The 22,548-nt window shown below is 32.8% G+C and overlaps 2 protein-coding genes across 16 annotated transcripts in view; one reads left to right on the top strand and one right to left on the bottom strand.

The window, feature by feature from the left end:
- Positions 1-15,029, top strand: part of LOC111045374 (osmotic avoidance abnormal protein 3) — a 52,585-nt gene extending 37,556 nt beyond the window's left edge. The window contains exons 5-17 of one of the 3 annotated variants that reach the window (XM_039430788.1): positions 467-706; positions 1,456-1,595; positions 3,275-3,512; positions 6,253-6,428; positions 6,892-6,950; positions 7,610-7,654; positions 8,933-9,155; positions 9,621-9,781; positions 10,022-10,119; positions 11,304-11,449; positions 12,482-12,599; positions 13,350-13,535; positions 14,806-15,029. In XM_039430788.1, the coding sequence (XP_039286722.1) occupies positions 467-706; positions 1,456-1,595; positions 3,275-3,512; positions 6,253-6,428; positions 6,892-6,950; positions 7,610-7,654; positions 8,933-9,155; positions 9,621-9,781; positions 10,022-10,119; positions 11,304-11,449; positions 12,482-12,599; positions 13,350-13,535; positions 14,806-14,930 (1,955 nt within the window). In that variant the 3' untranslated portion in view covers positions 14,931-15,029. Of the gene's footprint in view, positions 1-466; positions 707-1,455; positions 1,596-3,274; positions 3,513-6,252; positions 6,429-6,891; positions 6,951-7,609; positions 7,655-8,932; positions 9,156-9,620; positions 9,782-10,021; positions 10,120-10,526; positions 10,677-11,303; positions 11,450-12,481; positions 12,600-13,349; positions 13,536-14,805 lie in introns of those variants that run through there. The other 2 variants (XM_039430789.1, XM_039430790.1) reach the window with 2 other exon arrangements.
- Positions 15,030-16,277: 1,248 nt separating this feature from the next.
- LOC111045382 (high affinity cAMP-specific 3',5'-cyclic phosphodiesterase 7A) overlaps positions 16,278-22,548 on the bottom strand; it is a 319,448-nt gene continuing 313,177 nt past the window's right edge. For 11 of the 13 annotated variants that reach the window (XM_039430779.1, XM_039430781.1, XM_039430776.1 and 8 more), the window contains one exon: positions 19,504-21,227. In XM_039430779.1, coding sequence (XP_039286713.1) covers positions 21,175-21,227 — 53 coding nt within the window. In that variant the 3' untranslated portion in view covers positions 19,504-21,174. Of the gene's footprint in view, positions 21,228-22,548 lie in introns of all 13 variants that reach the window. The other 2 variants (XM_039430771.1, XM_039430775.1) reach the window with 2 other exon arrangements.

Genomic DNA, 22,548 nt, shown 5'->3' with positions numbered 1-22,548 from the left:
GATAGATGAATTCAAAACTTTATTCTGATTTTATTTGTAATATTCTAGTCTGTGGAGATTGTTTTCCATGGCAATTGAATTTGAATTCGAATTTTTAAACTAAATGAATTTTCATAGAATTATCAGTAGTTTTTGTAATAATTACTGTCTTATATTTTCCCAGTTTTCTAATCAATTACTGAAGTGGAAAAATCTTCATTTGGTGGAGTTAGGACTTTTAACTCCTCTCTACCAGTCAATCTCGAAAGATATCTCATATTTTATTCAGATTCAATTATTTTGAAACTGAACTATAGCTGTTCAAAGATCGAATATGGAGTTCCCATGAGTCACAAATAAACAAATCATCAAAGGATTTCAAACTGTGAACAATTTTATTATCATCCCATCCATTTTGGCTGGCATTAAATGATTTTAGAGCAATATATTATTGATTTGTGTAATAGATGACGTGTGTTCTATTCAGACCTATCGCACCACGCTGTGAGCGGAGTGGCAGAGTGCCAGGAGCTGATGGAGAAGGGATGGCGCAATCGGTCGGTGGGAGCCACCCTCATGAACGCTGACTCATCCAGGAGTCACTCCATATTCTCCATCTCGATTGAGATGATGCCGTTCAGCGAACACCTGGATGCCAGCTGCTCGATTCGACGCGGAAAACTCAGTTTGGTTGATCTGGCTGGCAGCGAGAGACAAGCTAAAACCGGTAAACATTTCAAATAAATTTAGTTTTGGAATGGAATTAGGATTCTCGTTCAATAATAATTATTATTTGAAATATATCCTAGTTTTTTAATAGTTTTTCAACAATCAAGAAGAGATTTTCAATAAACTGAAATATCGTTGTTTTAAATCTAAACTAATGTATTGATTGATCAAAGAAATTTACAGAGCTCAAATATTTGAACTGATGAAGCTCTGCAGCTGACTGCCAACACAACACACAAGGCCGGCCCTTTTCTTGACAGTGTTGAACACAAGTCATTTGCAGTTTTGTCTCTTTCTCCACACAGTGATAATTCTCATCGTTGTTGGCCTGTTAGTTTAATTGTTTTTGTATGATTGAACTTTCAATTCAATAAATTTCAAAATTATATTACTGAATTTCGACGATATTGAAAATTATTTCGACGAATAGATCAAAATTGATATGATTATCCTGTATAGATCGAATTAAACAATTGGCTATTTATACAAAAATCAGATCAAGTTTGATACCCGGCTAATTTCAATCCACAGGGATAAAATCAAGGAACAATAATTCTACACATGATTCAGTGAACAAAACCACTACAGTAACTAGAACAAGCTCGAGCCATAATTTGGCAATTGCAAAGAAACATCGCAAAGAACTCATAAAAAGCACTCATCAATGACAAAGACTTATAGAAAACAATTAGACTACAATTGAAATTTTAAATGGAAAGTTGAAAAAAGGGTTCTACTTTTTTGCAGGAGCGACTGGTGAAAGACTAAAAGAGGCGACTAAAATCAATCTGTCACTTTCAGCCTTGGGAAATGTGATATCAGCTCTAGTCGACGGAAAAGCGAAGCACATCCCCTACCGAGATTCCAAGCTCACACGATTGTTGCAGGTTTGTAAGAAAATAAAGAAGATAATTTCAAATCACAAATATTTATCGGAGCATTAATAGTAACAAATTATTCAGTCCCTACTGGAATTGGATTCAGATTATGATAAATGATGTTTTATAATTACCTGGACTCGTCGATTTGTTCATTCGTAACCTACCTATCAATAGCATCAAAACATCAATATAATAGAACAAGTTTTATTGATAGCAGTTATAATTTGGTAACTATAAGCTTCAATAGCTAAGGATTGAAATATTCATAAGAGTGTAGAGGTATAAGGAGCAGAAAATACACATTTACAGAGAGCCAAATCAAATTTCTTGAAAATCGAAAGCAGGTCTTGAGTGGACTTTTTTAAAGTATATGAACTATTCATAACATTCGTAAATCTAATGGAAAAAAGGAGAAACTTAACACATCAATTTCCAAAATTGAATGACAAAATAGGGATTGAAAAACTAAATAGGGAAATTGCAGGGTATGATATACATTTTTTTCCTGTCTCATGTCAGATGCTTGTTACTCCATTAATGTTCATATTTGAACTGCAGATGAAGTTTCACGTTAATTTATTCAAACAGATTATACTATAATGTATGGGTGCGAAGCCAGTACTTATCGAGATATATGACAATCAGTCCATTGATAATTATTGAGTTATCGATTGATAATTTGACATCTTGTGGGACCGGATTCCCCAATGATAATGCTGTAGATTAGTTTAAAAGTAAAGTAAACTCATTTGATATAAGTATTTTCACTTATACTGTACATGAAGACGTGAGTTCTATTTGAGATCTCATTTGAGCCTTCTTTCTAATATACATCGTGTCCCACGAAGAGGTTTACACGTTTTATTTTATATTACGTGCCCATTCATGCACCCAACTTTTTCAAATTTTACACAGTTTACAAAGTAGGTTCTTTAAATATTCTAGGAACATTTCAGCTCCCTAACCTTCTTAGAAACAAAATGGCGACCTATTGAAAATTTTACCAATTCATTAAAATTTTCAATTTCTGGGAAAAGAGATTAAATTTCTGGGAAATTATATAATTTTGAAATTAACGCAGGCTACAAAGTAGTATCCAAAAATATTCTGGGAACTTTTCAGCTCCCTAACCTCCGCTGAAATAAAATGGCGGCATATTGAAAATATTACCAATTCATTAAAATTTTCAATATGCCGCTATTTTGTTTCCACGAAAGTTGGGAAGTAGAAATTTCTCCAGGGCCCTGTTTCATAAAACTTATAAGTCCTGTAATAAAGGAGAATCACCATTCCAATTACATGCTCAATATAGCCGATAAAATTAGCTGTTCCTGTATTACAGTACTTCTAAGTTTTTATGAAACAGAGGCCTGAATATGTTTAGAACCTACTTTGTAAACTGTGTAAATTTTAAAAAAGTTCGGTGCATGAAAGGTCACGTAATATAAAATTGAACGTGTAAACCTCTCCGAGGGACACGGTGTATATGTGAGAATGAAAATCTATATGATAATCAGTTCTGTTGGAATTTGCAGAATTCATTGGAAGGAAACAGAAAAACAATTCATTTCATTAACAGTTTTCTATCAGAAGATCTCTAGTGAGCCTTCCTTCTAATTCATTATAATGCATGTTAATGAGCTTTAAAACTGTATGTTATTAACAGCTGTGTTGGTAATGTTAAGGACTCATTAGGAGGAAACACGAAGACGTTGATGGTCGCTTGCCTGTCGCCTGCTGATAACAACTACGACGAGACCTTGTCAACACTGAGGTATGCCAACAGGGCAAAGAACATTCAGAACCAGCCGCACATCAACGAGGATCCCAAGGACACAATGCTCAGAGAATATCAGGACGAAATAAGGAAGCTGAGAGACATGCTCGAAAACTCATCCGATATGTCACAGTCTGTTCCGTTGGGTGAGTTCATAATGCGATCTTCAGTGTTTGAAACGTGAATGTGATAAGCCCTTAAGCCAGGAGCAGTAAACACACAACTACATACGAAGTGGGTGAAAAGTCCGAGAACGGCTTAATATCTCATACACAAAGGAAATTTGACGGTCAAAGTCATTGGGGATCCTACTAAAATTGAAAATACTACTTTCCTATGACTTTAAAAATCTGGTCCGCCATCTAGGAACAGCCATTTTTAATGCAATTTTATTTTGTTAAATAGGAAGTTGGTCATGCGATACATGATTTCGATACCGAATTTGGAGAAAAAATGAATGGCGAAAACCGCGTATCAAACCGTTTCTTAATATTGTTGATTCTTATTAATGACTAGCGGGTAACCCGTGCTCAGCAAAGGGTATGTTTAGAGCACAAATAGGTTTAATTTAGTTTTATAGTTCCATGTTGATATTAAAAGTATTAACAACTGTAATAATTTACTATAGAAAAACGATTTGATTCGGCATCTTACATAAACTTCGCACCACAAATTGAATCAGTTTGATTTAATTATTTAAATTACAGTTATTCGATTATAAAAATGAAAATATATCTTTAAAAATCCTTGGTAAATTAAGAATCTTCATGCAAAATTTCAAGTTAATCAGTAAAGTAGCTCAGACTTTCCTCAGAATTTCCTATCCCCTAAATGTATATGTATAAACAGATTCTTTTCTCTATTATATTAAGAAGATTGATATCGATATATATATATATATATATAATATATATATATATATATATATATATATATTTATTTATTTATTTATTTATTCTAAATTAACCAGTGATCTTTTGTAGCACTAGAAAAATACTCAACAAAATTGGAATATAATATTATAAAGAGACCGCCTCTTTATAAGGTTAGAAACGGACGTACCACAAATGAACAACACACCACTATTTGAAGGTCAGAAACAATTTACTGCCAGATATAAGTTTCTTAAAAAATGGAATTGGACTCACGTAAGTACGTGAATAATGTTGTACGTTAGATGTACGTGATATTTCGTAATATGGTGTCCATTTTCATGCTGACAAAATAATAATGTAGTGACGCTGAAGTTGGTCTCCAATAGTTCGATCTGACTTATGCTCTGATTTTTTCACTTCCATTTGAAGTCTATGGAGTATGATACTGAATCGTGTACATTGGTCGAGCTGCGACCTGTCATAGAGAAGAAATTATGCACTCGTTCAACAAAATTTACGCTCCAACTCTTGTTCAGTATGCGCATGTGTAAGGGGGCAAATATGCAACCCGCAACGCAGTACACATTCACGAACGAAGTACATTCTACGGAACGCAAAGGAGCTTTTTTATGTATTTTTGGGGAAAATTCTTCTATAATAATTCATGTCTAATAAGTCATGAATTAAATAGAAATGATAGGAAGACATTGTTGCCACTTTTCCTTTTCTACCGCTTTCTATAGAAGGTAGCTGTGACCCCAGTAGATCTGACCTGATATTATAACTAATTGTTGATTCTTATTTCTCTTTCTTGATTCTTGATTTCCTGATCAATTGTTGATTCTTTTTAATAATGATCAAACGTATTCCACGATTCAACAATTAATTTCAATAAGAGTTGATATTTAATATACCGGTAGTTCACAATTGGCATAGTTGAGTTTGACAACGGTGCGGAATAGGAAAAAGATTAAGCTATCTTGATAGCTATGTGCTTTGTCTAGACAGACAAGGATAGGGAACCAACGTTAATCAGATAAGATGCTAATTATGCCGATTTTAGAACATGAATCTCACTATAGGTACACTAGTTGGCTCGAACATCTTTTAGCATAAGTTAATTTTGATTAATTTGTCTTTGGAATGAAAACCAACTCTTAGCTAATCATAAACCATTTTTATAATTTGGATCTACTTTTCATTTGAGTATTTTTATACGACTTCTTGAATATTCAATTAAATAAATTACTAGTACCCTTGTTCAAATTCAGTGTTCAAATTAGAATATGATAACGTCATTAGTCCATCAAATTCTTACTTTATATTATAAATTAAAAAGTTGTTCATACAACAATTAGTTATTCGATGTCCGTTTAAGTCCCCATTCTCCCCTTTTTCGCTCCTCTTGACCCTTCATTCCTTACTTTCATACCCTCTACTAGCCTATTATATGGGAAACCATAGTTGCTAGGTATTTTTCTCCTTTCAGAACACCCCATCATGAAGCCTGTTTTCTGTATTTTTTTAGAAATTTGTATTTTGATTTTTTTGTGTATTTTGTGTTGAATAATTTATTTATTTATTAGGTCAGCTTAAACAATACAATGATCGAAAAAAACAGGCTATTGCCGAAAACTTCTTAAATTTCCTAATTTAGTTTCAAATTGTCCAAATATTATACATAGGTTACATATTGTACATAGGTTATGTTCATTTCAATTTCTAAACCAAATCACAATCTAAAAATATAAATTAGAATAAAACAAACAATTTTAAATTTGGATAGATTGATAGTAAAACTTTCGTAAAAACATAAAACAAACTTTAGATTCACAAAATGAAGAATAAAACCACTTAAATTTTGAGCTCGAAAATATCACGTTCACCTTAGCTGCATACAGTAATTGAATGAAATTATTGATTGATTGAATAGTATAGTATATAATTATAGTATAGTAGTAGTATAGGTCGACTTAAGAAATTGATTTGCATGTTTTGTGAAATTTTTCAGCAGATGACAGCATATTGCAACTGGAGAGGGAGAAGTTGAGATTGGAGTATGAGCAGGAGATGCAGGCTCTGAGAGAGCAATACCATGAGATGCACAGCACCAAGTGCCAGGTGCAGGCCGATCTTCAGGCACTCAAACAGCAATACGAGGGTGAAATATCACGAATCAATACCCAGGTTTGTCAACTCATAGAACACATTTTTTTAATGGGTTCACCTCATTTACCTTGAAGTGTTTTCTAAAAATACCTCACCTTTACAACCAGAGGAATATGTGCCGAAATTCAAGACTTATTTACCATATTCCATTCTGTTCATCAATATGACATACTAATACAGTTGAACAATATGTAAAATAATTTGATTGATTGGAGTTCACTATACTTGAATTCATTCATATGCATTCATTTGCAATGTTGTAGTAATATTATACAGTTAAAACTATTCACCATTACAATTACTCTTTTTAACATCTTACTCCATCTTTTTGAATTGAGTTTAAAAATTTTAAATTCCTGAATTTGGAGTGTTGCATGAGTTAAAAGAGAGACAGTTTAATATCCAAGCCTTTCCGACAGTTTAATCAATGTACATTATGGAATAGAAGAATGATTTCATTCGAATTTTCAAATCTTTGCAGGTTGAAACAAAACAAATTCCAACGCCAAGAAAGCCTGTTTCAAATGATCCTTTAGACATGTGAGTATTCGATGTGGCAAGCAAATATAATATCTCCAGTGAAGTTGATGCAATACAATGCAATTCAATTTGCATATACATATTATATTTAATAGAGCCAACGCTTGTCAGTTAGAATGAATATTCCTATAATACTACAATTCAAATAATTAAAAAAATTAAAAATAAAAATAGTATAAAATTGAAATGAGAAGCTGGCTATTTGCATCAATTTTTGGCATCTCTTATAACTTAAGAAACATCTCTAATAACGATAAACTGACTGAGCATCTACAGTTTGCTATTTTCAATTTGTGCTTTTGAAAGTGTTGTAAGAACAGACAATATATTCTAGAAATTTTACCTCCAATAGGCTACATTCTTCTTTCAGTAACAGTGGAGTGAAAAACAAATAGGTATTAAAAGTACTAGAAGCTTACAAATTCTTCATTCAGTTCAATAAATAAGATTACTTCAATAGTCACGGAAGCGTTTCAATTAAAACATTATTATCAATGTTATTCATACGAGTATAATATATGTATAAAGTATTTGTAGTTTGAGACTGAAAACAGTATTTGTTTGACAAGTTTAGCCAGATTTAGTAATAAGCTTTTTGGCTAAAAGTAAACAGTAATAGTTATAAAGTCTTATTCACTGTTACTCTTACTTTTTTTCAGTGAAAATCCCATAATCAGTCCAGCTCAACAACAGATATTGAAAAGGTGAGTTCCACAGACGGAAATATTTTGGCAAATTTGTTTTATAAAAATCTATGCATTAAGATAATACACGTTATTAATTTGAACAAAAATAATTTGAAATTTGTATAAAGATAACTTTTAGAATTCTCATTGCCACTAATAATGAATGAAGATGTTTTCTGATGTTCTTGGATTTTTATTTCTTAAACCAATAATATTTCAACAATGGATTCTGATCCCATGAAATTTTGCAAATATTCTTTGAATTACTCCATATTTTAAATGGTCGTTCTAGACAACCATCAGGTTAACAAAAATACTCACTCTTTCTTGTACAATGTTAGGCCTATGCCCCATTGGATTAGCATGGTTTCATATGGAGCATGACACACTACGCGTTACTGACGCCACCATAAAATATGTGGTGGCAGGTGAGTCACCAGCTGGTGGCTCAACTTGGTTTTGTCGGTCATGATCATGATACAAGTCATAATCAATTAATTCAACCCCAGAATTCAGCACAGAACTGGAGAAAAATGAGATGTAATAGAGTAATAAGATTTAATAAAAGTACTTTAATATTAGTGTTAACAAGATAAGTAAACTAAGCTTTGGTTAAACTACTGTTTGTGGGAGTGATCCATGGTCCAGCGCTTGCGCAGAGTGCTTGCGCAGCAGCCTAGAGATCCCGGTTCAAACCTGTTCATAGCCACACGTTTTTGACCAGGTCACTCCCGTGTTATCGGATGGGCACGTTACTGTCAGTCCCGGCTGAAGTATGACAGTCGTAAGGCTCATTGACGGCCTAAATAATATATTCAGGTGAGGTGGAACTTCCATCAGGGACTCCCCACAAATAAAAGCCATACGGATATTATTATTATTATTGATAACAAGCTATAGCCCACAGTTAGTGGACAGATACTAACGTTGTCTATAGCCTACACCCTACTCATACAATACCTGGTCATAATTTACTACTTTGATTTGTAATCTAAATTCAACATTTCAAGTTGTTTAGTACATACGGTACCTACATTTTCGGACAAACAATTTGCATTTCAAAATTTGTAGATTCTTATGAGAATACATGCAAGCTGAAATGGACTAAATTATTTTGTAAAAATGATGAAATTCATACACTAGCTACATGATGCAATTGAACACAATTTTTTTTCTCTCCCGTATATTCATGTTGTCGATAGTATTTACTTGATACCATGAAACACGATCATTTCTTCCGAATTCAGTTTTTAGTAGCTTTCGTTACTCAATGCATGTTAACTCGTCTGTTTTCAGGCTGCAGAAGCTACAAGCCAGTATGGTGGGAGGAGAGAGAGTGGGAGATAGTGAGCTGCGAGAGAGGCGTCTGAGAAAGAAGAGAGCGGCCGAACGACGACTGAAAAAATTGGCGCAAATTTTGGCCAAAGTGGACGGCGAAGATAAGGGCGAATTGGTGCTTGGTGTCTACGACGACATACAGGAAGAACTGAAAGCTACACTTAGAAAACACAAAACCAAGGTCAATAAATCCATTATTATTCACTTGGAGTATCAAAATAACTATAATACTTTCTAGGTTTCTATTGGTGGACAGAATTGATATGAACAAAATGTATGACCGACTCTTATCATGTTCTATCGTAGTTCTATTCATTTTTTATCATGAAACACTAATAATTATAATTATTGTAAATAATAATTATTTGACTTGACAAATATTTAACCAATTTTTATTTTTCTGTTGTCTACAGAATTTTGTTGAGTCTATTAGGCTAAACCAAGCATAGGCTATCACTGTAGTTTCATTGCCATAGAGAGTCTCAAAAATATTTTCAGCTGCCGGTATACGCTAGACTGTACAGAGAAACAAATAATCTAGGTACAATTTACTCGGTATCTCGTTATAGAATCAATAACGGTATCTTTACTCTATGACAATATTTAGTAGAAAGCTAATATCTTGAATTTTATTTACCTCCAACAGGTGAAAGGACTTGAGAGAGAAATATCAGACTTACATAGTGAATTTGAATCCGAACGAACAGATTATCTAGAAACAATACGACGCCAACAGCAGCAAATCAAACTTTATCAGCAAATACTCGATAAGATAATACCGACGTTGAAAAAAGAATGTAATTATAGGTAAGTTTGAATCTTTCAGGGAGACGATTCTTATTTCATTTTTACTTTCCTTGCCCTATTACCATAGGTAAGGGAAATATTGCTTTCTGAAAAAAATTAAGGTACCCCAATTTCTAAATGTCTATATATTCACCATTAAATTTTTATGTGATTGAGTTTTGAACTTGCCACCTAATTTACTTATTATTTAATTATTCTTTATTATTTGATTATTATTATTAAATAATTTAATTATTCCAGGGATCTAGACAAAATCAAATCAGAAGCAGAATGGAGTGAAGATGAGCAGTCCTGGATACTTCCCGAAATTTCTATGCATACAAAATTACCTCCAGCGGGTATGTAAACTGCACAATATATACAGTATTTGAATGTAGATATGTTAATGTGATTTCAACAATTAACTGTAGGAATACGTTTATTAAAATTTTAAACGTGAAATAACTTGAAATACTATGAAATATTGTATGCGGGTGGCATCAAGTTTATTAGATTTCCAGACCTGTTTTTGAAATAGACCCTGTTATTTCACTCCAAACATAAATCATCGAAGACTCTAGGATAACGTTCAGTTCTGATTTCTCTTACATCAAGTTAGATTCTAAATTTGAATAAATATACGTTACAAACTTATTGTACCTGAGAAGTTTTGTGGCTGTATTGAGACAAAGGGCCAGATAGGCTTGCAATAAACTTTCCTACCAAAACTACGATGATTCCAGAATATTTTGGTTTTGAAATATAGGTTTGTTGTTGAATGGACCAAGATTCACATCTCAAACAGCGCCTGGAAGGATAGAAGCAAACATGCAAAGAATATCTGGAATGATGATGCCTTCAGCTTACAGTTTGAAACCCAGCAGTGGTGATTCATTGTTCAAGGTCTGACCAAATTACAATCATTTATGTGATCATTTCTATTTCTTGGAGATCAACATCAATGCGCAAAGACCGATGTCACAATAAAATGTATCTGGCAGACCCTCTAAGCAAGATCGATGTTTAGAATTAGTTCATCTACTTATGTATCTGAAGTAGACGTTTTACGATCCATCACTGCTTTTCATGTTGTGAAGCTGTATATTAATCAAAACCACCTACAGATTAACCTTTGCTAAATCACATTTAAAACGTATCTGCTGAGATTTTTCGTAACTTAAATTGATTTGCAAACTATAAATGTCATAGTAGAGGTCTATAGCAACAATGTTATCTAGAAAACGCTTCTAAAAGCTCATTCCAACATTCACCAGAATGGCTCAAGTATTACCATTTTCATCACAAATTCTTTACAATAACAAACAAGTTTCTAAATTAAAGACTTCAATTATTTTTCAATAGAGCTTACATTGCAAGTCGATTCTAGTTCCATAAAGATTAAGAAGTTATTATCGTAATTGCTTCTGACAACAAATCCTACAACACATACAGTCACAACCAATCCTTCCCTTTTCCAATGTATGTTTGTAAGCACAAGATAAGCATAGAGCATACAGCACGTGCATTGTGCATTGCATGTCAGGGCCGTACGTGGCAGTGGCGACCAGTGATGGCTCGGGCTCGACCGGACGATGGAACAAGTCAAGTGGCAGCAGTGACGTTTCCAACGGTCGTCAGTCGAGTACTCCTACAGATAACGACAATGAAGCAAACGCCTACATATTCCAGGTAACGCATTCATCATATCCAAAGTATCCAAAGAATCGCTTCTACTGTATGGTTTGAGATTGTGATAAATACATTGTTAATTATTATTATTTATACACCTTATTCACACGTTCTAATCATTATAGTATCTACTTCTCTTTAGTTATATTTTATTATAATTTATATAGTTTTGCACCTTCTGTGTAATAATTGAAAACTCTTTCTTCACAAACACACAGTTTTATAAAATCCATATCCCCTGAGAGTATGATTTGGATTTATGTTTGTGACTAATACACATTGGCCCGTTTGCGCAAAAGCCTGTGAAGTACTAATCATTATTTAATTCCACGAGAACCAATCAGAGAGGTCTTTTGAAAGAAGGATTGGTTATCGTGGCATTTATTCTCGATTCAAATTTGAGAGGCTTCTGTTCAAGAATCCGTGATTCCGCTGATCTGCTAGTTGTGAAGAGAATTCACAACTGACCATGTTTTTTTGTCCAACTACTCATTTTTTTAGTGTTTTAATTTAGGAATTAAATATCTTGATTCGATTCTAGAAGTTCAAATGATGCATTGTTTGAGATTATGGTGAATTATTTATGTCTGAAATGAAATATGTTGGACAGTGGAATCACTTTGCAAGAGCTGATTGGATACCTACTCTTTGAATCCTGAGATTTTTTCATTTTTCCGAATTGGCAATTTAATAAAAAGTTATTCTGGTACATTTCAATACTATGCTTTCAAGACGATAATTTCGTGAAATCATTAAAACGAAGACAATTATAGTTCAAGTTCTGCAACTACAGGGCAGTACAGTGTTTTTGTACTCATGTTTGAGTACATGGTACTCAAACCATGAGTGCTAATTGAGATGAGATGAAATATTTCATTCGTTTTGGCTGAAAGAGCTCAAAATCAATAATCTAGTATTCGTGACAGAAGGTCACGTGTGTTTTACCTCAAGTTAGGGCATTATCGATCTGAATGAAATTGATTTAATATTGTTCAATCCCAGAGCTCGTGTAATTTTCCTGTTTATTTTCAGAAGCTACAAAAAAGCGAAGAAGAAGATTTCGCTGGAAATTATTTCAAACCGAAACGTGCCACTGAACTATTAATACGCGCTCAAGAAGATGCATCAAAAGCATTCAATAAATGGAAAGGTAGAATTTCTCTCCTCCTCAATAATTTACTAGAACAGTAGAGAGTAAAACTTCAAGTCCTGGTTTAGAATGAGTTGTAATATAGTGATACTTTTTTCATATCATTTAGATCAGTGATACTCATTTAATACGTACGATAACTTACTTAGCACTTAGGTACTGAAAGTATTCCAAACAATTTTAGCATACTCAAATATAAACAACTTAAATTTCATTCACAAATTTATTCAAATTCTACACATAAAAATCCAGCAGATAAAGGCAGTTACTGAGATGAGATTGCCTTTTTTCAAAAAAAGTATAAAAGAAAACACATAGAAATTTTCAGGATAAAAATTATCTGGCAGCCACAACATGATTTCATACTGGTGTAGTTATTAGTGGATATTCAAGATAAGAATATTTGTTGAAATTACTTCATCAATATAATTATAAATTGGGTATAGTACATTCCACATAAATTTATCCAAGTGTAAAACTTCACCACGTTGAGACTTCAAATTATTCCAACAAGTTTTTGGATATAGAAGGTCTTTAAACATAAATTAGTTCCAAAACTACAGTAGCCAGAATCATTAGACTTGTAATTGCTTGCTAGGCAATCAAATAGTTTGTTTGTCTGTTAGAATGTTCAAAAGAATACTTTTTAAAATAGTTCATGAATGTGGCTCTTGATCTTTGAGAAACTTATAATATAAAAATGGTTAAAGACGAATATTTGATTTTTTAAAAATTGAACGTTTTTTTTAGAGAACAACAATCGGATTTCGAAAACCGGAGGTCCTAGTCTGAACTCGAGCTTAAATCAGAACGGATTCCACAGTTCGCTCAACTCACTGCACATGAATCCAGTCGTCGCTCCAAGCAATGTGGCATCTGCTTTTCTCAACAGCTCCTGGGCTGGATCTCAGCCTTCACAGCCAAACACATGGCTTGGTAAATTCAATTCATTATCATAATCAACTACTGAAAGCATTGAACAGGAGTGAGAATTCTTACTCACGAGAGTGGCGACTAACTTAACATTAATTTGCAGGTCTTTTGCTTTTCACTTCACTTGTACTATAGAAGTATGTCTCGAGGGCCCAATACGCACATGGAAAAACATTCGTGGATCAGCTCCCGAAATAAGCAGTATGTAGGCGATTTAGGGCCGTATGCCATATGTGCCATCTAGGTTTAACGCTAATCTACGATTAGGCCTACATGTAGGTATGGTCGCATTTCTAATGTGTTTCATTCGGGGTTTAAACCAATAGCTGATCTATCTCCGTCTAAACCGAGATGGTGCCTACTAAGGGGCTTGATCGCTTTCATTCGCCTCCTGATCGGATGGAGTCCATGTCCACTGGTGCGGTCGCATTTTCAAGGCAAACTCTCCACCAAAATCAATTATCGAGATAGAAAAATTCCGATGTCAAATTTATTTTCTGTGATATTAGCCGTAAGGTCCCGATTGTCAACAAATGTTAAAAATATTGATGATCAAGGGCCAAGCCTTACGAGGCGTTTTTCAGTCGGCATGACAGAGCAGGAAGCTCTCCGATTTTCTAATTGGGTTGGTTTATCGAGTGAGCTTCCTGCCCTTTCGTGCCGACTAGAAAAATGCCTCGTGTTGCTTGTCCCTTAGAAAACTGAATTATCAGCTCATTGAATTATAAGTACTAGATTACAGCATGATGGAAAATTTTCCTAATAATGATTATTTTCGAGTACAAGCGAAGAATTCTATTGATTTTGAGGTGCTTTATCCATATAAAATCTGATTTCGTCTATCTCCATTTAGATTTGTGGTGAGTTTGACATTGAAAAGTACGACCGGCCAGACCTAGTATGTTCAGAACAAGTGTGTTTTGATTTTTTTTCTAGCGTGGGCTTGTGGAGCAAAACTCCTACCCAGGTTCTCTAATGTTTTTCCTGTGCATATGGGCCTCTTCAAAATTTAATTTTCTAACATTTTTTGAATCGCCGTTTATTCTACTATCTTCGCAAGTAAGTTTAAAATCCATTCCAATCCAAGTATCTTCCAAAGCTAGTTATTCCACAGTCTTGACCAACAAATTTCACACGAATTAGAATACGTCATAATCCTTCCTCATCAATGCACATCATTTACCCGCTTCAAATTATTGAATTTCATATATTAATGCATAATGAAAAGTTGTTTACCATAGGTTGCTAAAATTTTTTATATAACAATTTTCAGATAATAATTTTCGGATTTCACCAGAGTTCTCGTCCAGAAGGCCCCTACGACTGGAAGCCCTGCCGATGGCAGACAAAAAGCCAAATCAACACAAATCAGAGTTGAATACCCTTGATGTTATTTGACCTAAGATTTTATCAAATAACTATGTACATAAACATAATTATTACAGAGATTATTTTATTATTACTATTTGAAAATAAATGAGAATATTTTTTGTTAAACTTTGTTTCATTTGAAAATCAGCCTTTAGGCACGTTATGGTCCTGTTCAAAATAGTTCAAACTCCATACAATTTTCTTCCATCCGTCTAATTTTTTATCCTTCTTTCAGTTCTCCAGGAAGACTTTACATTGTCAAGTGGAATAGCCTCAGCTAACATGCGCTATTCTCTAGGCTAAATTGACTGATGCTACGTTTACTGGACTGACCTATACAATGTTGGAGCAAGTAGAATTAACTAGGCTATGTAACAAGCTCCGTCAAATAAAATATCCATAAGACGAGGCATTACATTGTGTTTCAGAATATCTAGGAATGTATCAAAGGATGATGTTAGAAGCAACAAAGAAGTCCAAGTGAGTCGGCAAGAGCAGACAAAAAACTTTTTTCCAATCTGCGTTTGCCATAAAATCTTAAGAAGTGACAAACTTGGGTGTTTTTTTTTAAGTAAAAGTAAAAATTTCTGTTCATTCCTGTTAAGGGGAACTTTCACATGATAAATCTAGGGTACTAGTAAATGCTTTCCCTCTGGCCATTTCGCTCTAACGATTAACAGTGTAGAAACTAAAGAGGCAAATCCAAAAATCAGTATACTGAAATAAAAATATATAGAGTTTTTTGAGGATCTAGCCTGATCTGCAATGAAAAAACTAGTATTATTAAAACATTAATAAGGAAGTTCAATGTTATTTCTTTATTATATAATAAAATAACGTTTTCCAATACCACGATTTTTCATGTGGATAGTCAAGTGAATCGATGGTCTTTTCGAATTTGAAGAGTCCTACCGTAGAGTACTACTCTTGTCTATCTATCTTTCATTGTTCTGTTGAAAACGGTCATTACAAAAATCGAATCTTTGCTGGTTCTGAGAAGAATCATGCATTTCGGCAGAGGCAATATGGAGACCAAGCTTTTTCTTGCGACTGGATTATCTTTTATGACGTTTCGGTTACCTAGGTACTCTTCTAAATCGAAAATTTAGAATATTTTTCACTTTGGGAATACTATTAGTAGGTGCCGGTTGCACAAAAGCCGGCTAAATTCTAATCGTGATTTATTCCACGAGAACCAATCAGAGAAGCCTTCCTTTCGAAAAAGCGTTCTCTGATTGATTCTCGTGAAATTAATCACGATTAAAATTTAACCGGCTTTTGTGCAACTGGCACCTACTAATATTATTTCCTAAAGTGGAGAAAGTGTTGTTGGTGAATAGGACTTCAAAAACAATAAATCAATCCTTAGAAGAGTTTCTCCAAATTAGTCAACAAACATGTTATTGCATTTATTATCTGAAATAACAAATACCACAAAACAATGACCTTATTTATTACTTTAGTTTGAAACAACCTCTACTAAAATTCCATCAGTCTTATGAATGTTTTCAGACAAAATATATATAATGAATTGATATTTCAACTTAAAAACTGTTGAGCTGAAAGTAAAATATTAGTAGAATTTTGCTTTCATCCGTCTAGTGCAACAAATTATGAATTTCGTAAATGTTGAAAATTATACATACTATACACAATAGACGGAACAAATAAATAATAATCCACATCACCTAACGTCTATATAAAAAAGGTTCACAGTTTAACATTATTTACAGGAGTTTCTCATTCCATTAGGGTTCATCAAGAAGAACTCTACATTAGGTGTTTAGTCTAAAACATTCATCTCGCACGCACGCAAATATCAAATAATTCTTTACAGTTCCAGTCAGGTAAATTTACACCGGTAACAATGAATTTAGTTTATTAAGCTCTTTCTTCCATTGAGCTCAAGGAAAAAGTAACAAGATTTATTCAATGTAAGATTTGATGAAATATTGCATCAGATGATTGAGAAGAATGTATTGTAGAAAAGGATGGAACATTTTTTCAACAATTTATTGTTGATAGTTAAGTGATGAGAAATGCGGTACTCGTATTAAGTGAGAATAGTCCAATAATAATTGTTTTATGGAGAATAATAAAGTATGACTTACTAAATAAATACTTTATGATTATTGAATTTATTAATAAGGAGAAATTGAATTTGTGGACAATTTCTATGAAATGATATATGGTATAAATGATCTAGCCAGTCTAAAATAAACAGATAAGAGATAATCATTTCACATTTTTTATAGAACATGTTTGAATGTACTCACCAGAAAAGCTAATTTGCGACTCTTGAACTCAATGGGAGAAATGGCTCACATATAGCGAACATGATAGATCTATAAGTAGAAAGTAGGGTCAGATATTTAAAGAAGAAATTGAACCATCAATTCAATACAAGCGTATACAATTGATCAATCATGTACACAGAAAATGAAAATATAGAAATTTTAGAAGTCACAATAATTATAGACTAAATTACATTGGGAACATAATGCAAAATACCATTAATTTGCAATTATCTGTAATTGGACGCTCAAAGACAGAATTTAACCATTTTCAAGTGTACAATTGTACATTACGTATATAGAAAAATGTAACCTAAGAAAAAATATTAGTAGCTTTAGAAAAACAACAAATGATTGGTGTCGGAACAGTCGTGGGTTCGAATCCCACCAAGCGCATGGATTTTACATAATGAAATCATTATTTTATCTTACTAGTGAATACTTACGGTACATCACCAGCACAAATAATATCTAAGGATAATAATGAGCATTAGATTCTGCAAAGTCCACAAGAAGAGAACATAATCACTCGATTAGTACAGTATTTTGCACTATGTCCACTTACAATATTGTTACAAGAATATACAATTGCTTAGAATTAGATGAGGAAAATATCCCGAAAATTGAATTATTATTATCAATAGGCTCATTCAACTTGAAAAGGTACCTATTTAACAGTTATTACCACTTATTAACAGATTGGTCTTTGATACATATTTCAACTGTCTACTATAACATTATTCTTGTGTACTACCATTATTCGTAAAATACATTTAATAAAGAACACTTCGACGGTGCTTTTGAAAAACAATCTGCATCTCTTATTGATTATTATTGATTTAATAAATAGCTTGACGAATATCGATTGAATGACTGTACAAATTATGCACGATTTCATGACAAAGGTTAAAGGTTGATGGAATACTTTACATGAATGAGATGCAAACTGAGTTTCAATAGATATGAATAATAATTTTAAACATTAGTTAGCTACTCTATACAACAAAAATAATACACACAGTCTTTGATTGTATGGTCTGATCAATATATATTACAATAATAGGTTTCTATTTCGGGTTACATCTAGACAATTTTAATATGTTGGTAATAGACGCTCTAATTCTTTCAAGTAAGTAATTCCTCAACAAGTACCATGTATATTATCAATTTTCCGGATACTATTATTTGAAATATTCTATTGTGATAAATGCAATTGAAAAATGAGCAGAAGTATCGCTACTATACCCAATGATCCCAAATACAGTTAAAAATCTGTTATTTCTGACTGAATAGTATAATATATAGAGAAGCCAACCAAAGTTTAGGTGCCTCAGTATGTTGATAAGTGTGGTACTATTGGCCCCAGAAGTTATTCCTGAAAAGTTTAAAGAGGAACAGATTCATAAAATTTGAGATTTTCTCGAATGCTAACTCAGAGATATAAAGAATTCCATTTGCATGCGAAACTACGAAACTTGATCTGGTAAATGAACTTCACAGGTACCTTCGCTTTTGAATTCAGCAATTCTTATTATAATTTGATTTGTGATTGATTAATACATGTCCTGAAGAATTTTGGATGTCATGAATTAAAATTGTGGTTAAATATTTAATGTTGGTTTTTTATTTTTCGGATATCAATGATTTGAATAGTATGTGTTGGAAATGCTTGATGTTTCTGTCTTTGTTGTAATGTAGGGGCAGTGAATGCGAGAAGACTTTAACTCTGAAAAGTGAGTTGCTATTATAACTTGTTGTAATACCATGTATGTTGTGCGGAGCAACAGTAAACTGTATCTACTGGAACTGGTTTAACTGTTTTTTAAGATGAATAAATCATAACATTCTAACCATCATTGATTAAGGTACCACCGTTACATTGATATGGTTGATAAACATCAATTTTTGATGATCCTGCCGGAATAGGATAGGGCACAGAATTTCAGGACAGATTTAAAAAGCATATGAGATCATCAATACTTTGTCACCTCAAAAAGTTAAAATAAATAAATTTCTCTACAATTTCTAAGGCGAAAGTATTATCAATCAGAAAATAACATTTGAGTTGTGGTTGACTATTCACCAATTATTATATAAACAGTCGAGATATGGACCCTTAATTTCCGTGATGCATCGTGAATGGGGAAATTCACCTTTGAACTGGTATTCACACAATCAACACTTACCAATTCACAACAATAGTCATTTCACATACATAAGTTTTTAAAGTCTCCAAGAATAAATTACACAGTTTGACAGAGAAACAAGACATGAGACTTCACAATAAAAGAACAAATAATAATGAGACTTAATCAGAAGCTTCCGTACTTAATACTGCTATAAAAATGTGTGAAGAAAATTACTTAGGCCTTCTTATTTCTGTACAACAGAGATGATATTATTAGAACAGGGTAAAGGTCACAATTTCTAATTCAATCACAAGATTTTCAAGTGAAATAAAAATTGAATATTAAAATTGAGAAATCCATGAAACACTTTGACAATATCAATAATTAATGCTAACGTTTATGGATATTCGAAATGTTTTTGCCAAAAGGGATAAAAGGAATTCATAAAAACCGAAACAAATGATGTATTTTTTAGATTTCAATGTTCGTAATAATCCCTTTTTACAACATCCTTCGATCGCAAAAACTGTTTCTGAATCTTCCTACAAACTCGACATATTCTGTTGACAGCTAACCGCGTATGCTTTGAGTGTTGAGGCTTCATCTTTTAAACTTTTGAATAATGTGTGCATGTTTTTCAAAAATAACAAGTGTGATAACTCTGAGCAGCTAAAGTAGTGGCTCAATCGATTGTCCAAATAAACACAAACTCAACAGAAATTGTTCTCAAAAGTAACAATTTCATGAATGTTGTATTGAAATTTATTGGGAAATTCCGAAGACCCAATTAATTAAAAGTATCACTTCTCAGAATCAGTCTCTTCGAGTAACTTCTCTTTATTGAACCAGAGCAGTCCTGTCGCAATCTCCTATCAATACAAAAACTTCCATCAGACCTATCTATCTGAATAACAAGTAAAACTGGTTGGGTTTAAATCTTAATCACTAAAACGTAATTACAATAGCTATTTACATTATTGAATTTTTCTGTTAGTTTTCAATTCACTGCCTCGACTTCCATAACTTAACCAACAGTAAATATTATTCAATCGATTTCCAATTTCTTACAATAGATCATTGCTATCATTATTTTTACAATGCTGTCAATTTTACAGGTTTTAACAATAAATCATTTTTCTAAAATATCAAAACTAAATCTTCACAATGTATATGGATCATAATATTGGAAGAAGTCACAAGTTTATACATTAAAAAATATTCATGTTGCTTGAGTAATAAATGTTTTAAAAATCCCTTAATTGTAAATTAAAATCATATGAAGTGAATGTGAAACGCTTTTATGAAATCGAGAACTATAAATTTCACCTGAATGAACATAGGCTAAGTGTTGATATTGGCATCGACAATGCAATTTATTGTTATGACTTAAAATGTTTACTAAGAACACGGCATTGATTGGGAATACAACAGACATGAATGTATTCAGGAACAATGAACTGATTTCAAATGGCAATTAGAAGATTCTCGTTTTCGAGAAAGCACAAGTTTCAACAATTAGAACCACATTTCACATTTATAGTCTAACTACAGAATCTACATTCGTGTTGATTCATTTGATGACAACTATTAACTCTAATTACAAACCAGGAAGGTTTCCGAGTTATTAATGTCTTATTTATTACATTCTTAAGATAATTATTACCTTTGAATGTTATATATTTTCATATTTCTTGCTTCATCGATTGCTGATATTGTTTCGTATGATATTAAATTGTTTAGTCAGTTCTTAATTCAAAATAGACTGTCCTAGAAACGTAATACCTGAAGAACGGCAGTTTTTGCTTTAGTTATTCGAATTTTCATAATTTATCAGTTCTCACTCTCATACTAGAGAAGAGGCGCACCCCCCCCTCTTCCATTCCCGTTTCCACCGCTCGTCCCTGAAACCAACAAATTGATCACTTTCTTCATTTGCAAATGATGGCATCATTATTTCTATATTTGTAAATTTCAGCACACTACAATATCAGAATGAGTTGTTAGGAAAATAGAAATGAAATCATTTTTTAGTTAGTGAGCAAAGCAAAAATCTCATAATATCAAACCTACTTGCATTAGAACAAAATTTGAGGTTTACTGGTTCATTCTTCGAGTTTTTTCGGTGATTTATATTCCATAGATATATCATTGCTTTTTTAAAGGAATAATTTGAAATCTTAAAATAAAAGAATGCTTAATTGAAATGTACGGAACTCATAAGTACATGGCATTTGCGATAGCGTGTTCTCGTGGAAGCTACTACTGTGCAGCGTGCTTAACCCTCAAGTACAGGCGCGGTTTTTTGTGAAACGACTACTGGCGCGGGGGGCCGGTGGACCCCCATTCATTTATTTCATTACTGAATTAGAAAAAGAACGTTTTCCTCAAACAAGGTTGGTTATCTCAAACTTTGGACTGTTTCAAATTGTTTCACGATAGCTGGAAAATAAATACACTAGAATTATCAATACTTATTGTATATTTTTGAAACTCTGAAAAATTTAGAAGGAGAATGGAGCGTTTTTTTTTAGTTTGTGAAAAGGAATTAAAATGATAGAATGAATGTTGTTAAACTCAAGATCCTCACTTAGAAACAATGAAAGTTACTAATAAAAAAATATTTATTGTATTTTGATGACACATTGCTTATTTTATTCATCTAGATTTACTGGAATTTTGACTATATACTAACATGCTTATTTCTGGTTCTGATCGAAATGCACATAGATCACCACCTGTTATCAATGTGCGTGTTATCATCACCATATCTTTACATAATTATATATACAATTAAATATTATAATCATAGTTATATATCAATATATTATCAAATCATCATTATCTGTTCCTGGCTCTATTCAACTCATCTAAATTCATTTCAAAACTTTAATAACAATATAGAATATGTAATAAATAACACTTTCAATTTCAGTAATAACTAGAGATGGATAAAATAATGCACCGAAATGAAAGACTTTTACTGGCGCGGGGGTTTGGCGTCACCCCAGACACTTCCAACAGTTCATCAAACAAAGTGCAGAGAGTGCAAACCGGCAAAGATGGCTAATGAGCTAGCTTGAATGTACTGAAAAGCACAATAGTGCTGAAAATTCATGCCAGTCACCAAATTTACCGCTGTGAGGGTCTAAAAACACCTCACGCCAGTACTTAAGGGCTAATGAAACCAAATTCCATTTTCAAACAATATACATAATATAATAA

This window comes from Nilaparvata lugens, chromosome 6 (assembly GCF_014356525.2).
Source record: "Nilaparvata lugens isolate BPH chromosome 6, ASM1435652v1, whole genome shotgun sequence".
Lineage (NCBI taxonomy): Eukaryota > Metazoa > Arthropoda > Insecta > Hemiptera > Delphacidae > Nilaparvata > Nilaparvata lugens.
The sequence above is the reverse complement of the archived record's forward strand: the minus strand, read 5'-3'. Positions and strand labels throughout refer to the sequence as shown.